Raw genomic sequence first — 21,897 nt, forward strand, 5'->3', positions numbered from 1 at the left:
CGAGGCGGGCACGCGTCCGACGGGTGGCCGGGAGGCTGAGCTCGCCGTGGGCAGTGAGCGTTCCCGAGGGAAGGGGGGGATGGGGGAAAAAAAAGAAAAAAAAGAAAAACTCTTTCAGCTGCGCCCGGTTGTTCGCCCCGCCGACTCGCGTTTCTAGGGAGGAAGCCAGGGGCCGGGCCCGTTTCCCGCTTGGTGAACACGGTTCACTATTCATCGACTGACGGTATCTCGTGGACATGTCTTTCCGAAATAATTCAGTTTTTACTCAAGATTCAAGATTGGTTTATTGTCAGTACAACAGTGCACACAGTTCACCATGTATTGAAATCATGTTTCACACAGACTACATTTCAGGTGACGACCTCTTGAAGCTCATCGAGAGAATGCCAAGAGTGTGCAAAGCAGTAATCAGAATAAAGGGTGGCTTTTTTTTTTAAGAAACTAGAATATAAAACATGTTTTCAGTTATTTCACCTTTTTTTGTTAAGTACATAAGTCCACATGTGTTCATTCATAGTTTTGCTGACTTCAGTGAGAATCTACCAATGTAAATGGTCATGAAAATAAAGAAAACACATTGAATGAGAAAGTGTCCAAACTTTTGGCCGTTTCTGTATATATACATGTATATACACACTAAACTATACTAACTAAAACTAAAACTCAAGTAAGAGATCTGTACAACAACTCAAGCAACTTTCTCAGTAGATACAATAAACAGGTCTAAAAGGTGATCAATTGAAACAATAATTACATGCGCTACACGTTTACCAAGAAGCAACCTTTACCTGGCTGCTACATTTTGTATACATCTATAGAAATTGTATTTAGATTTTTGCATTTGTGTTTGTACTATATTTTACTGTACATTTTATTCATAAAGTACTTCCGTTATAACAAACGTCATATAAATACACATTTAATTGTAACGTGGAAATGTATATATTTCTTACAGGGAATACTATGCACGGGGAAAACACTCACTCGCAAATAACGAACAAGTTCATGATCTGTTTTAGATTATTCAGTCTGAACAACGTGAACAGACCCGGTTAATCAATCGCCGCATCGCATCGCTCGGTTCATTTCCGCCATTCTGCTTGAACCTGACTGGGGACATCTAAAGCACGCAAAAAAAAATGTTTTTGTCCAGAACAGCTCGGGCCGCGTTGTCATGTACGGTATGTGCTTTCCCTCCTTTATAATAGACAATAACAAATAAACTACTTCCATATACCAATAGGAAGACCCGTGGAAAAGTGCCGCGTTCGTGACACCTTGCAAGGACAAGCTAAACTTAGCTAGCTAGCCTCCTGGCTAGCCGGTTCGTCGCGTTTAAAATAACCTTGTAAGGGCGCCGGCTACATCGCTGTTGGGTACTTCGTCCAGTCGTCAATATGCAGTTTAATTGCTACTGAAGTGCTTTTCCTCTTGGACGGTGATTTAACTTTGCGTTCAAGTGCATGGACTTCGGAAATAGAAATTACGATTCGTCGTAAATTTGCTCAAATGAGAAAGTATTGTTTTTAATAGAATAGACGACAAAAGGCTTCTGTGGCTAATGAGTAAAAAATTAGTAGCAAAGCGGTCCAAAGAGACACCACAAATTGAAGTCATTAGTCATTTAGTGTACTATTATTTGTAAAGATGACATTTTGTAAAGATGACATAAATGTACTTGACAACCATGTGAGACTGTAAACATAGACTGATGCTTTCCTTGCACCATATTTCTACATTGTAACTGACTTTCCCAAGTCGTGTCAGAACTGGCAATTAAGATATATCATATAGCACTTAAATCAGCATATCTGTACCTTTATAGAATATGCATGTTGCTGCACTTGCTGTTTTAGTCATACGTAAGTGCATGGTGAAAATTTACAGACCCTTTATTCTCTTTAACCTGATGGTCCATAGGCCCAGCAGGTCCGCAGCCTCCACCAGTCAGCAGTATGTGCAGGCGCTGGAGGTATCTTTGTTGTAAGTATGAGTAGATAATTTAAGTGTACAGCATTTCTACTACCACATTTGTACATTGTGTAATATGTTAAAGATGCAAGATTGCATGTATATTTAATGTTTCTTAAAAGTGGTTGCTGCATTTTTTTATCTGCTGAATCTGGGTTATGAACTAAATAATCAGTGATCACACCCTAAGCATAAACACTTTTAAGGGAGCAGCACCCCCACACATTTCACCACTTTTCTCATTGCTAAAATAATCACTTATTTAATTAAATTTTTATGCCTATGTTGTATGTTTAATGTGAATACTGATTTTCTTCTGGTGATATTTAAAGCTGCCTATGGTGCTAAGGAATTATAACAAGAGTTCTATGAAAGGTGTCTTAACACTCAGTCCTTATATTTAAACAGCACAGAGATACACCTGACAACAACCCAGATACTCCTTTCGAGTTCACCCCTGAGAATTTAAAGGTAATACTGATTAGTTTAAGTTCATTTAGAGTGCTTGTTTACAGCCATTTATAGAATAGTTATATTGTGTATATATAGCTGTGTGTGTGTGTAAGACATGTCTCTTAGAAAAAAAATAAATGAATTGCGCAGTCATTATATGAGTATAATGGCCTGTTGATCTTGTCATTGTTTTCTTATTCTCCTGCTGAAATGTCAGTTTAGCCAAGCACATGGCATGTTTCTTTGTCCTGATAGTTAAATGTGAGTGGGTAAGCAAAGGTTAAAAAGAAAAGGGGTAGGAAGAAAAAGTGGTACCCTAGTGCTAGGCTGTGAGTGTATATGACTTTGTGTTTGCCTCACCTCCCAGAGGGTTGAAGCCATTATTAACAACTATCCGGTGGGCCATAAGGCAGGGGCCACAATCCCAGTCTTGGACGTGGCACAGAGACAGCATGGCTGGCTCCCAATCTCTGCAATGAACAAGGTACATCATTTTCAGGTGTATTGTAGTTTTGTATTTCTGTTCTGCACTCTACAAAAGTTAACTGTTTTGAATGGTTAAATGTTCTTTACATGGTGTAACTGTAATGGTGTGATAACCTGTATTCCAGCTATTACACATTGTGTAATTGACAAATTTAACAGGTTGAGGGTTTTAATTGTTTGTTGGGATTGTGGGAGAAAATAATTACACTATAATAAAACATCAACTGGTGCATGTCCTGTAGGTTGCAGAAGTTTTGGAGATCCCACCCATGAGGGTGTATGAAGTGGCAACGTTCTATACTATGTTCATGCGCAAGCCTGTTGGGAAATACCACATCCAGATCTGCACAACAACACCTTGCATGCTCTGTGACTCGGACAGTATTTTGGAGGCCATTCAGAAAAAACTGGGTGAGAGAGCTTGAAAATACAGCCGAAGTTAGTCATGTACAGTTAGTCATGGATTATGCTGTGCGTCCACTGGAGTAGGGCCTTTAATTGCCAGATCCACCAACTCCATATTAAAACAGGAAGCTAGTGTATATTGAGTGATCTCTTTATTAGCTGCCACACAGCAAATTTATTTATAAATTTAATTATGAATTGTGTCTTATTAAATAAAACCCTATAATTGAACTTTTTTTCTAGTGTTAATGATTACCATTTTCACTGACTAATTAACAATGATTTATGTTAGGCATCAAAGTTGGTGAGAGCACCCCAGACAAGTTATTTACGCTGTCAGAAGTTGAATGTCTTGGTGCATGTGTGAATGCCCCGATGGTGCAGATCAATGACAACTACTATGTGAGTATTATATATTATATTTGTTTTTAATTTTTATTGTTTAATTTTAAACCCTGTGCTGAGATCTTTCAGATTACGTATATTAAGAATATTTGCACCATACATTAAATGGTATAGGACTGTTTAGAGACACGTGACCACATTGTCTGGCAGCTCAGAATACAAGTGTGAAAGGCCGGTGCTTCTCATCTGAAATATGGATAAAGGCAAAGGAACAACAACATTTATTTCTTATATAGCCCAAAATCACATATTGTATGTCTCAATGGACTTTGACAAGCCCTACAGATGACACCCCCCACACTTGACCCTTCTGCACACAAGGGAAAAACTCCACACAAAAAAAAACTCTAGGAGAGAGAAAAAAGAAAGGAAGAAACCTTGGGAAGGAGTGATACAGAGAGGGACCCACTTCCAGGGTAGGGTGAGCCGGCAATTGGTGTCAGTGCAGGGTTTGTGATGGTTTATCCAATATGGTTGCTGTGGTGACCCTCTGGTTTGTTTCATGCTGAGTCATCGTTTAGGATTTATCTGCTGGTCTCTTTACTGGAGTCTGCTGGTTGTCTGTGTGCTTGATTCCGTGTCTTGGAGAAAACAAACAGAAGCAGCGGCAGACGGTGGCACTGTACGACCGATACTGAAATATGTGGTAATAGTACCACATATTTCAGTATCGGTCGTACAGTGCCACCATTTGGTGCTACAGTGACCCTGTACCCTAACTAGTACAGCCTAACTAGGGTGAATTTAACACTGTCTGTGTGATAAACTTGACTTTATAATTGACACTGTGTCAAAGTGAAGTGAAATGAGTGTCTGGGACTTTAACAGAAGGCCAGAGAAAACAGATAGGTTTTCAGATTGGATTTAAACACTGTTCTTTTGGTACCAGTAGTGACCCCGCACCCATTGATCGAAGGGGGTCGATTCCCAGGAAGCCTGGGGAATATCCAAGCCAGCTCTTATGTGTGCAGAATCACCTTAGGGCCTCCTGAAATCTGACGCCTTATGGTTCACATTACTGAAAATTACTGTATACCGATATGCCATAGAGCACATCTCTATGTCCAAAAATATTGATAAGCTGGAGAGTCCAGTTCTGGAGAAATCTGGGAAAAGGAACTCGTCAAATCTGAGAAACCTGGAGTAGGTGACAAAGAAAGACATTCCAGTAGAGGGATGTAAAAGACAGAGTTATCAGAAAGGGGTTAAAACTGGTTATTTCTTCTAAAGGGATACCAAGTATTAACCTGAGGGTGGCAATCATTTTGTCCAAGCCCGTTTTGTTTCCACATTTTATTTCTCTGATTTATTTTTTCAGCTTTGTTTTCTTCCAGAGCCAACAAAAGAAATAAACATCAATATTAAAGCATTTGTAATTGCACCTATTTCCTAAGAGGATTGTATCTTTTCAGTATTTTTGGTAATGGTGGTTGCAGCAATATCTTTTTGAATTTAGAAAAAGAAATCACAATATATGGCTATATCTATCTATGTTTCTACAGTTTGAGCATAATTGTAACATTGACTAATCAGCTACAGGAAATCTGCTTTGCTAATCAAAGCTTAGATGCACTTTAAATTCATCTTTCTATTTGATTTATTTAGGTGGCCTTTATTGTGGACCTGACTTGCATTGGCTGATGTAGACAAACAGTTGTATATGCTTTGGCATAGACAGAGAATTAGTTAGAATTAGGTGATATTTCAATACCTAATGTATGCCTAATGTATGCTTTCCAATTCATTCACTTTAATTTTGTGAATATATGGGGACAACTGGTATAAAATCTATTGGCCTTGTATGCAATTTTCATCTACTAATATCCCAAAAGGTTAGCTTAAAATAAGCTCACATTCGTTCATAGCATGGTTCATGGTTTCTGTAGGGTTGCACACAGTGGAAGCTGGGATTTGAGGATTGGGCAGGCTGTAGTAATGCCATTACCCCTGACTTTGCAGGTCAGGTGGAATTCTGTAGGTTACTGTGACACTGTGGCTTAAAAAGGGTTAGTGGCCTTCTCTAGAGCTCATGAACAGTGGCTAGTGATACTGTGTGTTTCAGGCATTTGTACATGCACATTTGGTTGGGTACTGTGTCTGCAGTTACTGCATCATCCCCACTGTGGAGACCAGTTTCATTACAAGTGCTATGTTTGAAATCTGTGGTAATTGTGCTCTGGTTTTGTAGGAGGACCTTCTTCCTGCTGATATTGAGCAAATTATTGATGAGCTCAAAGCTGGTAAAGTTCCACCACCTGGCCCCAGGTAATGTACACTTCTAGAAAAATCTTTCCTTTACCATTTCTGCTTGTAAGGTATTACATGACTGAGGTGCTGTGGTGTCCTTATAAAGTAGCTGTAGTGGCCTGTACCTGCATAATGTCTTATGTAGTACATTTGCTGTAATATTAGCTACTAGTCTTGTCTAATAAGCCCAGTGTCATGGATGCGGTACTCTGTAACTTTTTTTTTTTTTTTTTTTTAATGAAGGAATGGCCGTTTCTCATGTGAACCTAAAGGGGAATTGACCTCGCTGACAGAGCCTCCCCCCGGACCAGGATTTGGAGTGAGACCTGACCTTTAGGATGCTTCGTCCTCTTGCCCTAAATACTAAATTAAAACTTATATTGTATATAAATAAACTGTTCGTGTAACTATCGTCTCAGCTTTTTTTTTTTTTTTTTGTTGTCTAATGCTGTAATCTGTATTAAGAAAAACATTGAAACAGAAGTCTTACTGCCTTTATATAGTGATATATTAGGTTGGTCAGAACTAACTGATTTTCATGTAGCTGTAAGCCTTGAACATAATTTTTTTTTTTTATATAAAGTGAAGTGATTGTCACACGTGATACACAGTGAAATTTGTCCTCTGCATTTAACCCATCACCCTGAGTGAGCAGTGGGCAGCCATGACAGGCGCCCGGGGAGCAGTGTGTGGGGACGGTGCTTTGCTCAGTGGCACCTTGGCGGATCGGGATTCGAACCGGCAACCTTCTGATTACGGGGCCGCTTCCTTAACCGCTAGGCCACCACTGCCCCTCGCTAGGCCACCACTGCCCACCAAAGCCATTACATTTATATTTACATTTACAGCATTTATCAGACGCCCTTATCCAGAGCGACTTACGGTCAGTAGTTACAGGGACAGTCCCCCCTGGAGCAACTTAAGGTTAAGTGTCTTGCTCAGGGACACAATGGTAGTAAGTGGGATTTGAACCTGGGTCTTCTGGCAGCATTAAATAATGCTGCTCAGCTCAATATTCAAAATTGAGACCAGTGATCTAAACTTCAGGAGCATGTTTATGTTGGTGGCACTAATGCACTTCTAAGACATTATACATCACTTAGCTTTGATGCCACCTAATCCTTCCTGCATAAATGCATCATTATTTCTAAGTAGGTAACATGGTACAGTAAGACAACACTTGTACACTGGATTTGAACAAAATCATTTATTGTAATTTAACATGCCAAACAGTTATACCTGACAAAAACCTAGTAAATATATGCACTTAAGAACTCATTTTTGTTCAAAGGCTGTCCAAGCATGTAGCTTCTGATGCTTAGAACCAAAATTGATGCCAATACCGTGTAAATGTACAATTAACATGATAGATTTTGGGGGGATATCGGCATGTTTTAATTTGCATCTTACAAACATAAAAAATGTAAATAACCTTAAACTTTATGTAATAGCAAATATGTACATTTGTGAAATTGTGACATCAATTCTTTTTACACTCGGGTGTGTGGTCATGATTTGAAGGTCAGAAGCATAGACGGTTCTACACCTGGGAAAGGGGAGCATTGCCTCGAATCGCTGAGAATCACCCAGAACCAATACTTGTTGCCTGCACATGTGTACCAAGCCCAGGCCGCTTGGTGTCTAATGTTTAGGATCTTGTGTGTCTACACAATATTTTTATATCAATTGTCCAAAGGATATAAATGATACACAAGAGTTATATATATATATATATATATATATATATATATATATACATACATACACTACACACACACACACACACATACACATACACACACACACTTGGGAAACAATCACACAAATGGCATAAAAAAGCTTTGAGCTAAGATTTTTGCCATTATGTACAGAAAGTCCATGGATACACGCCATAAACTGTGCCAAGCTGCAAATGCAATTGCTTCAATTATATGATTTCAAATGTTAACAATTTAATGCAACTGGTTTCGCAGTTTTAGCGCTACAGGCCGAACTGCTGTCCTGTTGCCACGTACAACGTACCCAGCAGACATGTTGCAGTCTGCGGTGTCCATTGTGCAACAGCCACCGCTCCCGTCTCCAGCATTCGTTCCGTGCAAGTCGCCTGCGACGTCTAGCCACCGCCCCTCCCCCACTCCCACCTCCCACCGTGTGTACCATGTCGGCTGCTCTGCAACGTAATACCGGAGGGCGCGCATGCGCGGTACCTTCCAGATAACGCAAATGTCTCTGCGCCACGACACAACGTTGTCCGGTCACAAACTCCAGGCCACGGTGTCACCCGCGAGAACTCGGCCGCCAGCGACCAACACACACAACACGCGTTCCAGCATCCGCGCGGCGCCTCCTCGCTTCCCCCCCCGACACGTTCGAGAAAGTTCCTCGGTCGCCGCAGAGCCGAACGGAAAAGATGACGTCAAGCGCCTCGCACCGCCCGCTCCTGTCCAGGACGTCGAGTTACGCGCGCCGTCGCGCCCGCCCCGTTAGCGACAAACGCGACAATAAGCGCGGAGCGACGAGCGGGCCTCGCCGCGTCAGTAATCACTCGCCGCGCGTTTTTTCGCCCATTGCGCGGAGGCACTGGCCATGTCCCCGTCGCCGCAGACCTTTTAAGCTCGGCGGAGCTCGGCTCGTCACGTGGCTCGCCGCCGACCAATGGGCGCGACGCCTGCGTGTTTTGCTGGGCTTTTCTTAGAGACGACGGGCGAACTGGGGATGTTTTCAAACCAGCAGTAAGCTGGAAGAGGGACGTCACACGCTCGCTGCTCACTCTCGATTTCCCCCACGCTATTTTGCGAAAGGCGCCCTTTCCTCCGTTCACCCGGGCGGCTGTCTGTCCCCAGACGCGCATGAACAAGTGGACTTTGAAAAGGTTTGCTACGGTAAGCAGAAATTGCTCATTTTTCCCCTCACTGCACGCAACCGTAGGGTAAAAAAACCCTCTCTGCTAACTCTTTAGCGTGCTAGCACCGCTGCTAACCCTAACATTAAGGGCTGTATCCATTATTTCCCACACTTTCTTGACCTCGGGGATTTATTCCCGACACAAGCGCTGACGTATTTAACTCGAATATGTCAATTTCTTGTCGCAACAGTAGGAAGAGTGTATTTTTTATGTTTAGCATCAGTTTGTAGCGTGTAGGTACGGTAGGCTCTGGCTAAAGTGCGCCGCTTCGTGACGACGGCACCGAGCCCGTGACATGGAGGCTTGGGTCCGGGTTGTCGAGCCAGGTGGCTAATGCTAGTCCGCTTCTCGCACGGGGGACGCGCAGTTCGGGGAGGCTCGCCTCCAGTGGGCTACTGCGGGGCTATTGTCTCCTTGTGCTGGTGGGGGTGGCGCAGTCTGCATCATTTCTGTGTACCTGGGAACGATGGGCACCATATTCGTCCCGCATGTGCTCTGTAACGTAAATAAAAGGCGTGTCCTTGCGTCCGTTATTCTTGATATTTGCCGCGCGCTTAATAACATTTTATTCAGCATCACGTTTTGTGCAAATGGTTTTAAATAGTCTTGCATTGCAAAAATACCTGTAAATTATTTTTTCCATTAAAATAATTAAAATTCAGCGTAGCGTTAGAGGGTATGTGACCACAAAGCTTTATTTGGTGGCCGTGCTTTTGTTGGAATAGGACGCGTCAAGGCGTCTTCAGTGGCACGTCGAAATGCGCGTCTCGATGTGGATATATGCCCCCCATTCATGTCCTTTAACAACGACAGGACCCGTCCCCCGTGGTGTTTACTACGGTCACGTATTAAATGAAACGCTTCGGGCGTCCACGGCGTGATGGCCACTGCGCAGCTACAGACGCCGTGCCTGTGCCGTCGTGAGATGTTCTTAGTCATATTCGCAGTAAGCAAGCAGAAAACGCACACCGTGACGTTCGTGACGTTTCTCGCCCTCTCCGTGTGCGCGCGTCTGTGCCTGTTCAGCACCTATATAGAACATGTGTTTGTGATACAGAAATCTGTGTGCGACGCTGGCTGTATTGGCATGCACGGAGATTTGGATTTTGCGGTGAGTCTAGATGTGGTCAGTCGTAAGGAACGCGTTTTCTGTACGATAACCATTCAAATGCTGGTTCTCATATATATATAAATATATCCGTATTGTGCTTTATTGCAATGCTCAAATCGGTTTTCATAATTTCTATTGATTAGAATTTCTCAATATAATGAATATCAATCAAAAACCCTTGTCTAATCATTTTCTGCATTTTGATTTTTTTTTCAATATTTCCATGTCTTATTCCTACTTTTTTGTTGGATGCAGGACACTTATTAGGGATTATTTTAAGATCCTGACCCCCTCCCCCCCATTGCTGGGCTTAGCGCCAATGAGAGCTTGTGGTTTCCGTTTTCCACTGGACCTTTTTTCTTTTACTTTAAACGTCTAATAGGCCCCTGATGCTGCATCTCATGCTTCAGGCCATGCTTTAGTAGATGGTTGCTTTTGCTTATTATTGGGGAAGATAGGGATTATTCTACATGGTCAGTTCTAACATACACGAAACATTAACATTTATGTTTTTCAGAAGATAATTGAAAGCCGCAGTGTCTTTGGTTTTGTAAGGTGCCTGTATTTTAAATTGATTGGACCTGTAACACAATAAAAGATTTTTTTTTAATGAGAAATGAAAGATTGATGTTAAATGGTAATACATTTATATCTGCAACCATATGCAGTTATTGCACAGCAGCCTTTTATGTAAAATGTAGAATTTTTTCCACTGATTTGTCATGTGACCTTGGAGTACCTCCATTATTCCAGTTGCAATTTCTATTTACTTTTTGTCTGTAGAGAATTTTGTCCGTTTAGCGGTCATTCATTTTATACCTTCAAGGGAGACCAGTGAGTCCGTTTAGAATGTGTAAAGTTCATTTAATTCCATGGACAATTTGTTAATGTTATAGTGAATTAACACTGTAAACATGTAAATTGTCTAGTTTCTGCTATTGTTATTTGCTTTGTGTTCAAATACTAGGGAATTTCACTACTTTGTGTAAACATCCTTACATATGTAGACAGATAGGGGCAGTGGTGGCCTAGCGGGTAAACAGACCCGTAATTGAAAGGTTGCTGGTTCCAATCCTGATCCGCCAAGGTGCTGCTGAAGTGCCACTAAGCAAAGCACTGTCCCCACACACTGCTCCCTAGGCGCCTGTCATGCCCACTGCTCACTAAGGGTGATTTAACTCACGTTAAATCAAAATGGCATAGCACCAGAAAATATGATGAAAGTAATCTGAAAAAAGAGGACCGTTAAGGGGAAGAAACTGAATATTTGACTCGCCCTATGTGGTCCAGCACTCATTTTTATTGTTTGATTGATCTTAGGCATGTGAAGAGTGATTTCAAAACTTGATCATTTTTTAGGGCCTAAGTAATTGTGCTTGGCATGTTTTTTTTAATCATTGGTTAGCCTGCTAACCTAGTAAGTTAGCCCTTGGCGAGTGTCAAATATATGTCTGTCTCTATATAGTAATGTAAGTTGATTTTAAATTTTGCAAGTGGATGCTTGACTTGGGCAATCTGACAGCATTTGGATATCATTGTTATTACTAAATGTAAAATATTTTAAAACATATTGCAATTATTAGTAATCACTATACTAATCACTATTCTTTTAAGAGAGATGTAGTGTAAATGAATGCAGTAAAATGTTGTAATTGACACTGACATCAATTGTATCATCTTTGTGATGTGAAGCATACCATATTGTATGTCATATTGTTGACAGGTGCCAAATCCTATAGTGAGGCTAAAGAGTCTGAATGTCTACATTTAGCTGACTGGCTTTTCTTTAAAGTAGCTTATGATAGCTGTTCTATAGGTTATCTACAGGGTTATCTATTTGGAATTGGATTCCCTATGCTCTTCTTCACAGCACCTGTAAATATGCTAAGTAATAGATTTAAACCTTTCTATCACACAACTTGTCTAATTAATTTTGATGTATGTCCTCAATCACCTATTTTCTTTTTCATAGTTGCAAGAACTACAGATATTATCTTATTTATTTTTTTGGACAAGCAGCTGTTTAATAGAAGAATTCCTCCAATGTCCTTTCTAGGCTCAGTCTGGTCCACTTACTGACTACCCCCTGATCATTACAGTGTAATGATCAACCCCTGACTCGTACTCTTTACATTAATTTTCTTTTCATCAAAAAACGACAATAGTCAATCCATAGTAATGTTGTCCGAAAAATTGATTCTCAGATACTAATCGATACTAAAATGCCAGTTCACGAAAATCGCTGGCAGACCACAACAATTTTCGACAGGCAGTACAGTGGGCAGCCCCAGCGATCTGGAGGACCCAATGTTTACATGAGTGAATATCTTTAAACATTATTCTGCAGCACAAAGCTTGCTATAAAATGTTAAAAGGAAGAGCACTGTCTGGAGGTACACTTCTCAATAAACAAATAAAGGGAACACCTAAAGAACACATTGCCAGAGAAAACCAAGTGTGGCAAATGAAAGATCATATGAAAACAGGTTCACACTGAGCACGCGTGACAGACTGGAGCTCCGTGGAGAACGTTCTGCTGCCTGCAACATCCTCCGGTTTGGCAGTTGGTCAGTAAGGGGGTGGCATTTCTTTGGGTGGCCTCACAGCCCTTCGTGTGTACCCCAGAGGTCGTTTGACTACCATTAGGTACCAAGATGAGATCCTCAGACCCCTTGTGAAATCATATGCTGGTGTGATTAGTCCTGAGTTCCTGCTAATGCAAGACAACATATGGGACGTCTCGCTCCATCCACCAACACCACGTTGCACCACAGACTGTCCAGGAGTTTGGTGGTAGTAGCCTAGGGGGTAACACACTCGCCTATGAGCCAGAAGACCCAGGTTCAAATCCCACGTACTACCATTGTGTCCCTGAGCAAGACACTTAACCCTAAGCTGCTCCAGGGGGACTGTCCCTGTATTTACTGATTATAAGTCGCTCTGGCTAAGGGCGGCTGATAAAGGCCTTAAATGTAATGCAATGTGTTGGCAGATGTTTTAGTCCATGTCTTGGAGGAGGTCCCTCAGTAGACCATCCACCACCTCATCAGGAGCATGTCCTAATGGAGGCTACACACTACTGAACCTCATTTTGACTTGTTTTAAGGACATTACATCAATGTTTGATCAGCCTGTAGTGTGTTTTTTCCACTTAAATCTTTACTGTGACACCAGAGACCTCCATGGGTTGATAAACTTGATTTCTGTTGTCCGCACATTCAACTATGTTAAGAACAAGTTATTTAATAAGAATCTTGAGCAGTGTACTTTGGATATTAACCAAATGAATGGGAAATGCCAAAAGATGTGGATAAGCCCATTTTCAAGTGATTTAAAATTGTCTGAATGTGAGCAGCACAACTAATTTAGATAAATATTGTACATTTCATTTAAAATTGTATGCAGAGTTTTGAGATGGGAGTAAAGTTCAAACATAATATAAATATTTTAATTGCCAGTCAAGCAATACTTTTGAAATATTGCAACCATTCTTATAGTTATCTTTTCACTCTTCTCTCTACATTTTATAATTATCTAATTACACTATGCACATAAATGTTTCAATTCTGTGACACAAGTCACAAAAACATTAAAAAACATTTCATTTATTCATTGGGTTTTGCATTTATGTATCTTTATTCATTTCTTTGTGTGTGTGTGTGTGTGTGTGTATAATATATATATCACACACACAATTTATGTCTGGTGTTTAGACTATTATAAACATTATAAATGTTTAATTCTTTATTTATTTAAGGGTTACAGTGATTTCCACCCTTTAGTACCATTTAAGTATCAAGTTTGAAATTTCAGTATCTTGACAAGCCTGATCCACAGTACATAGTGTAGCAGGCTTGGAATAAGAATTTACCTTTTCTTCTGACATTCAGCAGTCTGCACATTGGTTAACACTTAATAGTAAGGATGTGCTGTGTCAAAACGATAATCTAATGTTGTGATCACAATGAAATAGCATCACTGCATTTACAGTCACATGTGCACACAATGACCCAAACATGCCCCATGTCAGAGCAAGAGCAGCATCTCAGACTCTTAATTGCAATTCAGAATCTGATAGATCCCAGGATTGCCATGGAATTCCTGTATTCACTATTACAGGAGTAAGATAATACTGCATTCAGTAATTTCACAACTGCATTCATGAAAGATGGGGTATGTACTGAAAATCACAACCAGGACAAGGCTAGGCGCTGCTGAACGTAAACAAATTACCTTATTGCAATAGATGTGCAGTTGGCATGAAAGAATAACCTTCATTTTACACTATTGAATGCTGACGTTTGAAGGTTGCAGTCTCTGGTTGGCCACTGTTCACTTTTTCTGTCTGGTCATGAATCACAAATTATAATTTTGAGGCTTATCAGGAGACCTTCCAAATCAGACCGTCTGAGCTGCCACCCTCTGAACAGTGAAGCAGAATGGCCAAAGCATGCTTTATACATATCTCCATTTATAGCTACTGCAGGACCATAGCCAGTCTAGGGGAAATTTACAACCATTGGGGTGTGTATGCAAATACTTTGCAGAATTTCATATGTTGGTCAGTTTGATTTATTGAATTCATGGTTGTATCACAACGGTTGCATGATACTGACAGCACAAGCTGCTGGATGAATGGATTTGTAAGCAAAGCAGCAGGATTTTATCATCTGGGCTGACACCGATTTAGGAGGAGGAATTAGCCTCAATGCAGCTTGTGAGGTCATCAGCATTGACCGTCTTTATGACTTGTGAAAGTGTCCTACAAGGATTCACCACTGCAATGCTCCAGAGTGGTTTTGTGACAAACAAGTTTTCAAAACGAAAATTAAGATAGTCCCAGAAACAAAAAATGTTGAACTGTCACTGACTGATCTGCAGAATACAGAATTTAGAAAGGTTAAGGAAATGTAGTGTATGCTGGGCAATATTTATGAGAAACCAACCATACAATGTCACTTTAGTAAAAAAAAGTTCAGAAAACATAGAGCTACTATATTTTTTGTTCAAGACCAGTTGCTTGAATTCTTTTGTATTATTTAAGTAGGGCCCTATGAAATCTGTTTACTAATAGATCATTTTCAATAAGGTAATGTTATTGGCTGTGTACAATAAATGGTTTATTCTGTATTCTGCTGGACGTTTGGATCTTCATAAACGGGCTGAATGTTTTAGGCTGGAATTTTAGTTCCTCTAACTAAATATGCAGTGGTGCCTTAGCAGGTAAGGCGGTGGACTCATAATCGAAGCTTTGTGTGTTCAATCTGAACAAGGGGTCACCGATGTCCCCTTGAGTAAGGTACCGTCCCCACAGACTGCTCTTCAGTTACCTTTCACACCTACCCACTGCTCACTAAGGGTGATTGGTTAAATGTCAGGACACATTTCATTGTGTGCGCCATGTGCTGTGCATCACAATGACTCAATTCATTTTCACTTATGCTTTATGCATTAATTCTTGTTTTCTGTTGATTGACAGAGATTGTATTTTCATATGTTAAAAGTGTACCCCTTTATAAACATTACGGATTTTTTCTGCATCCAGATTTTTACATTTATTTTTTTTATATATTTGTAAATTATCTTTTTTCTAGTGTGGACTGGGGGCAGTAAGTTATCTTCATAATGTAAATATAGCCCATTAAGACATATCTGTCCATATATATATTTTTTTCAGGCCTTTTTATAATTGAGGATCACATGCATTTAATTGTCTGATCTTTATTCTTCCTTGAGGGTCTGGTTTAAGGGTCTGTGATCAATGTGATGTGAGTAATAAGTTGCGAGTTCTTGGGAAATTCTTGGTTCAGCATAAACTAATAAGTCATTGGTTGAGTCCCTCCTATCAGTCTGTAAAATCTCTTAGTAATCCCTTGTCTCACTTAGTAATCTCAATAGTTTTTTTGTTTTTCTGGTGTGGCTGTTGAGCATTATTGTGGACGTATCTGACTACCTAAGACTTCTGTCAGGATCGTCTCTGGATGGACTGTGTACCTTTTATCTGGTAGAAATAAAAATGTTCTCTAATGAAAAGAGGTTAATCGGGACATGAGGTTTTCTGTTTGTCCTTGGCTTTTTTTTATATTTTTTTTTATTTAATAAAAACATTTAAAGGTTAATGTTTAGGCTGTGTTTGGATATCTGAAGGGAAGTTGTTTTGAGTCGTGATGTTTCAGGCAGGATATGAAAGTTTGTTCTTACTGTGCTCTGCATGTGTGTGTTGTGCGTGCATCTGCTCTTATGGAGGGTGGCGCTTGCTGATTGCACAACATACATGTTCTTGACGTGCAAGTACAGTGTATATGGTGCAGTGCTCGCTCTCTACATCTGTCACAGTTCGTCATTTGCAGCAGTGTTCATCAGTTCCATGTACTAAACTACGGCTCTATGAAATCAGTTTTATTTTTTCCTCAATTGGGACAAAATAACGTGCAAAATGACAAATCAGGTGCTTGGAAATTTACTGTTTGCTTATGTAAACCATTTACATGTAAATAATTTGCATGTCATGCAAAGAACTATTTCACAATATTTCACATTCTTCCTTTTGTAATTTTTAGTTATACAATTAATAAAAAAAAAAAAATTCAGACAAAAACATTAAACATCTTTCTCATTTTCTTAAATTCTTTTAAGAAAGAATTTTTATACCCTGCATCATCTTTAGTCTTTTTGTAAGCATTGAAGGACCTACATGAGAATAATGGCCTTTGCTCCAACATGCTCCTCCCTCTGTCTCTTTCTGTCTCTTTCTCTTGCTGTCCCTCCCCCTCTGTGTAGTAAATGGTGCATTGTTCTCTGTTGTTCTTGGCCATATAGCTGGTCATTAACCTACATTGGGAGCAGTGGGCTATATGCTTTTTTTTTTTTTTAATCCCTCATTTCCTGTGCTCGTTTCATGTTTAGGTCCATGTAGCCTTATTTCTACTTGTCTACTCCTCCGCTCTTTGTGTGTGCTGCTTTTGTTTACGCTAGGTTGAGCCCATCCGGGTTGGTCTTGAGTGCAGTGTGTGTTTTTAAACTTGCCGCCCTGTTATTTAGGGGCTCCGCTAATCTATGTAGGCTGGTAGCTTATGAAGCTCCGTAGCCTTGTGGCGGGTGTGCCTGCACGTGTCTATATTAAGTGAGTTTGTTCGCTTTCTTAGCTCTGACAAATGATTCCTTGAATTATTCAAATATATAGATTTTTTTTAAATGATTGAGGAACTTCTTTCTAGAATCAAGGCTTCTTTTACTTTACCCATCCTGCCTCCCTCAACGACTACCGCCCTGTAGCCCTCACCTCAGTAGTGATGAAGATCTTTGAACGGCTGGTCAGAGACTTCTTCATTTCTTCATTAATGGACACACTCGACCCACTACAGTTTGCTTACCGTCCCAACCGATCCACAGACGATGCCATCTCATATCTCCTCCACACAGCACTCACCCACCTGGACACTCAGAAGGGAAATTGTTAAAATGCTTTTCATTGACTACAGTTCAGCATTTAACACAATAATCCCTTCCACACTCACCACCAAGCTGGAGCACCTGGGACTCAGCTCATCTCTGTCAGTGGATCTCCAACATCCTAACCGGGAGACCACAGGCAGTAAGGATGGGTGGACGTGTCTCAGCCTCCATCACTCTCAGCACTGGAACCCCCCAGGGCTGTGTTTTGAGCCCCCTGCTGTACTCCCTGTACACATACGACTGTACGACCACTACTAACTCCACCACCACCATCAAGTTTGCTGACGACACCATTGTGGTGGGCCTGATCTCTGACAACGACGAGACAGCCTACCTGGAGGAGGTTGGAAATCTGGTGAACTGGTGCCAGAGGAACAATCTCCACCTGAACGTCAGCAAGACAAAGGAGTTAATAGTGGACTTCGGTACCAAGCAGGAGAGGAACTACCCAGACCCCTTTCATAAACTGGAGCCCAGTGGAGAGAGTGGACAGCTTCAGATACCTCGGTGTTCACATCAAGCAGGATCTGTCATGGTCCTGGCACATCAACACCGTGGTGAAAAAGGCCGGCAGCGTCTCTACCACCTCAGACGCCTGAGAGACTTCAGACTGCCCTCCAAGGTGCTCAGGAACTTCTACTCCTGCACCATAGAGAGCATCCTGACAGGAGACATCTCAACCTGGTTCGGGAACAGCACCATGCAGGACAGGCAAGCCTTACAGAGGGCGGTTCGATCAGCCGGACGCATCATCCGTACCAAGCTCCCTGACCTTCAATCCATCTAAAGCAAACTGTGCTGTACCAGGACCAGGAAGATAGTGAAGGACCTCAGCCCCCCAACAATGGACTCTTCTCTCTGCTGCGATCAGGGAGGCGCTTCCACTCCCTGAAGTCCAAAACAGAGAGAATGAGGAGGAGCTTCTTCCCGCAGGCTATCCAAGCCCTCAACAACCACAGTACATAGAACTCCAATACACTCCAGCACTTTCACTTTCAATCACTCTGGACTCTTTGCACAAAATCACTTTGCACAAAATCTTTGCGCTTTTTTCTCTTTGAACAATCTCAGCTCTTTTTACTCTTTTAAAAACAAATTTTATCTTATACATTTGTCGTTCACTCATTTGCACACTTTCACCCTACCTGTTACACAAATTTTATGTTAAAGACGTAAAAGTGTAATATTTGGTTATGTTTGCAATATTTGTGGTCTTCATTGTATACTTGCAACATTTGCAATACTGTGGTCTGTAGCAGTCGCAAAAAGCATTTCACTGCATATCATACCGTGTATGACTACGTATGGGACAAATAAAAGTTGATTTTGAATTTTATATAACTGTTATAGACCTAATTGATATGCAGTCAAAGGTGTATAGTCTACCAAACCAAAAAAAGAACGGTGCTTTTTTTTTTTTTTTTTTTTTAATAAACTGCAGAAAATGTCTAAAATGTATGAATTAACGTTTTCCAGTGCTGTGACTGATTTCAGGCAGCTAAAGGCCTGCAGAGACTGAACACTAAGCTCTGAATCCCATTGTTTTCAATGGGTTGTGCACCTGAAAAGTTTAAATTTGTTTCTCTTTGACACGTAAACCACGCATACTTTTTGAGCTACAGGAGTAGTGTGTCAGTGTACTTCACAAGGCTTGAGGTAGAATTAAAATGGCAGCATATGCCGATTTTGCACAAAAATGAGCTGTTGGTCAATGTGTGAGTGTTTTAATATAAGAAATGATCTTCCAACAATTTAACATGCTAATATAATGTAATATAATGTGTGTTGTATGCAACATCCTGATATGGATGTGGAATTCCTCTTTGATTAATCTTGTGGGTCTATGACCCTGGAACACCATAAATGGCTACAGAAGACGTTTCAGTAACGTTCCTGACTGCCCAACAGACGGCAGCCTTGGACACGTGTTCAGCACCACCAATATTAATAAGAAAGCTCCTGTTAGCAAAAAAAACAGTATAACACACATAATCTGTACAGAACATAGCACGTCTTTGATGTTATTCAAATAAATTATAGATTGTCAACAAAAAAGGTAATGTTTAAACACAAAATCAGGAAATGATTAAATGTCAAAATGTATTCTAACCAGTTCTCTTTTGTTCTCCGGAGAATTCGGCCTTCAATGTCTACTAGCTCTTTAAGGAAGGAGCAAGCCATGTCTGACTATTCCTACAGTCATGTTTCTCACAAAGAGGCAGAGAAAGTCTGTGTTCGTTGACATAAACCTGCTGGCAGCTTCACGGACTGTTGTTATAGTAACTCACACAGAATTAATCTAAACTGGTTTAACTAGTTAACTCAGACTATACTTACTGAGTTCTCACTAAACCCACTTTCTGAAACAGGGCCCAGTTCAGAGCCTCTGCAAGGTAACATAACATTTGATGCTAGCTGATTTAAGAATGCTAACTAATTTAAACCCAAAATGATTGGTCCCCTACGTTATGATGTTATGTGATTGCAATGACTAAGCAAGCCTTTGTTATGATCATATTGATATGGACATTTTTACACTGTAACAATCACTTGCTTTCATAAATATGCGTTTCACACAAATGCACTAAGGCAAACTCTCTCTCACACACAAACACACATACTATGTACCTGCTAGGGGTGTTCGAAAATGTCGATACAGCAATATATCCCAATATTGTTACAGGGACCTCCAACGTTGAGCTTTTTCTTCACAGTGAGATCAGCAGGCCTCACTAAAAGAGTGGTAGTAACCTAATGGGTGGCACACTGTCCTATGAACCAGAAGACTCAGGTTGAAATCCAACTAACTACCTTTTGTGCCCTAAACGTAGAAGAGATGATATATCCCAGTATTGTTACAGGGACCTCCAACGTTGAGCTTTTTCTTCACAGTGAGATCAGCAGGCCTCACTAAAAGAGTGGTAGTAACCTAATGGGTGGCACACTGTCCTATGAACCAGAAGACTCAGGTTGAAATCCAACTAACTACCTTTTGTGCCCTAAACGTAGAAGAGATGATATATCCCAGTATTGTTACAGGGACCTCCAACGTTGAGCTTTTTCTTCACAGTGAGATCAGCAGGCCTCACTAAAAGAGTGGTAGTAACCTAATGGGTGGCACACTGTCCTATGAACCAGAAGACTCAGGTTGAAATCCAACTAACTACCTTTTGTGCCCTAAACGTAGAAGAGATGAGAATCTGCGTAAGACTAAAACCTCTGCTGGGTACTTTTAATTATTGCTTGGCATCTCAGGCAGAGTGAAATTGCACACCATGACAGATCGATCACAACATCTTGTATGTCTGGTATTTTTTCACATTTGTGAAAGTGAAGTTATTGTCATTGTGAAGCACAGCACACGGTGTTCTCTCTCGCTGTATGCATGGTGCATACGGCAAAATGTGTCTGCATTTAACCTATCACCCTTGATAGGGCAGTGGGCAGGCATGAAAGGCACCCAGGGAGCAGTGTGTGGGGACGGTCTTTGCTCAGTGGCACTTTGGCGGCTCTGGTATTCGAACTGACAACCTTCAGATTATGGGTCTGCTTCTTTACTTGCTAGGCCACCACTGGCCTGTTATTTTTTAGTGAACTTTTAGAACATTGCCCAATGTACAGTTTCAAAATATTTTGTGATATAATCGTATTGTGATATCCTTGCCAATGCACACCCCTAGTACCTGCCTCACCTGATTTGTCTAACTTAAGGACAAATATTCTTTGTGAAGTTGATTTGTTTCATACATATTTCACAATAAGTTTGTTACTGTGTGTGTTTATTTAAGTCACAGTGATCAGTATTGTTTAAAACCCAAGAAAGTACATTTTATCCGATTACTAGTAATCAATGAATAAATCAACAGAATACTCAATTCCAAAAATATTTCATAGTTGCAGCCCTTGCTCTGACACACACTACATGGTTGCATACACATTATCTAACAGTTGTGAAGCATTTTTATAAAACATATGCTTTACTTCTAATTGAAAAAAGTAATTCTGGTGGGCTCCTCCTTGAACAGTCACCTTATTGTGGTGGAGGAGTTTGAGAGCCCTAATGAACCTAGGAGCTATGCGTCTGAGGCACCTGGTGCCCCTGGTAGGGTTTCCCATGACAAATCGGTCTTAGGTAGAGAGTGAGACAAAGAACTGTTCAGGAGATCTTTCATGGAAGGAACAACAAAGAGTCAGAGTATCTGGCCTGGAGTGTTACCGGGGTCTCACCCTGGAGCCAGGCCAGGGGTTTGGGCCCATGAGCGAGCACCTGGTGGCTGGGCTTTCACCCATGGGGCCCAGCTGGGCCCAGCCCGAACCAGATACATGGGCTCATCCAACTGTGGACCCAGCACCCACAGGAAGGGTCCGGTGCAATGTGGATCGGGTGGCAGAGCTTTGGCGAAGGGTTCCCTATTTGGGATGCTGCCCCTGCGACCTGGATAAGCGGAGGAAGACGGCG

The 21,897-nt window shown here is 41.0% G+C and overlaps 2 protein-coding genes across 3 annotated transcripts in view; both read left to right on the forward strand.

The window, feature by feature from the left end:
* Positions 1-1,048: 1,048 nt before the first annotated feature.
* Positions 1,049-6,379, forward strand: ndufv2 (NADH:ubiquinone oxidoreductase core subunit V2). The gene is made up of 8 exons (XM_028977096.1): positions 1,049-1,181; positions 1,921-1,983; positions 2,380-2,442; positions 2,792-2,908; positions 3,153-3,321; positions 3,608-3,717; positions 5,909-5,985; positions 6,211-6,379. Exons 1-8 carry the CDS (start codon positions 1,140-1,142, stop codon positions 6,302-6,304), a joined length of 735 nt encoding a protein of 244 aa, XP_028832929.1. The 5' UTR covers positions 1,049-1,139; the 3' UTR covers positions 6,305-6,379.
* Positions 6,380-8,414: 2,035 nt separating this feature from the next.
* The window catches only part of ankrd12 (ankyrin repeat domain 12), a 33,016-nt gene continuing 19,533 nt past the window's right edge, over positions 8,415-21,897 (forward strand). For both annotated transcript variants that reach the window (XM_028975802.1, XM_028975803.1), the window contains exon 1: positions 8,415-8,849. The gene's annotated coding sequence lies outside the window, so the exon portion shown is untranslated. The remainder of the gene's footprint in view (positions 8,850-21,897) is intronic.

This window comes from Denticeps clupeoides, chromosome 4 (genome assembly GCF_900700375.1).
Source record: "Denticeps clupeoides chromosome 4, fDenClu1.1, whole genome shotgun sequence".
NCBI lineage: Eukaryota > Metazoa > Chordata > Actinopteri > Clupeiformes > Denticipitidae > Denticeps > Denticeps clupeoides.

Bases quoted from the DNA above. Each gene is read 5' to 3' on its own strand.
- ndufv2 (XM_028977096.1), top strand. From the start codon at position 1,140: ATGTTTTTGTCCAGAACAGCTCGGGCCGCGTTGTCATGTACG. The intron at 2,443-2,791 runs GTAATACTGATT...CTCACCTCCCAG, and splicing joins TCACCCCTGAGAATTTAAAG to AGGGTTGAAGCCATTATTAA. The intron at 5,986-6,210 runs GTAATGTACACT...TTTTTAATGAAG, and splicing joins GTTCCACCACCTGGCCCCAG to GAATGGCCGTTTCTCATGTG.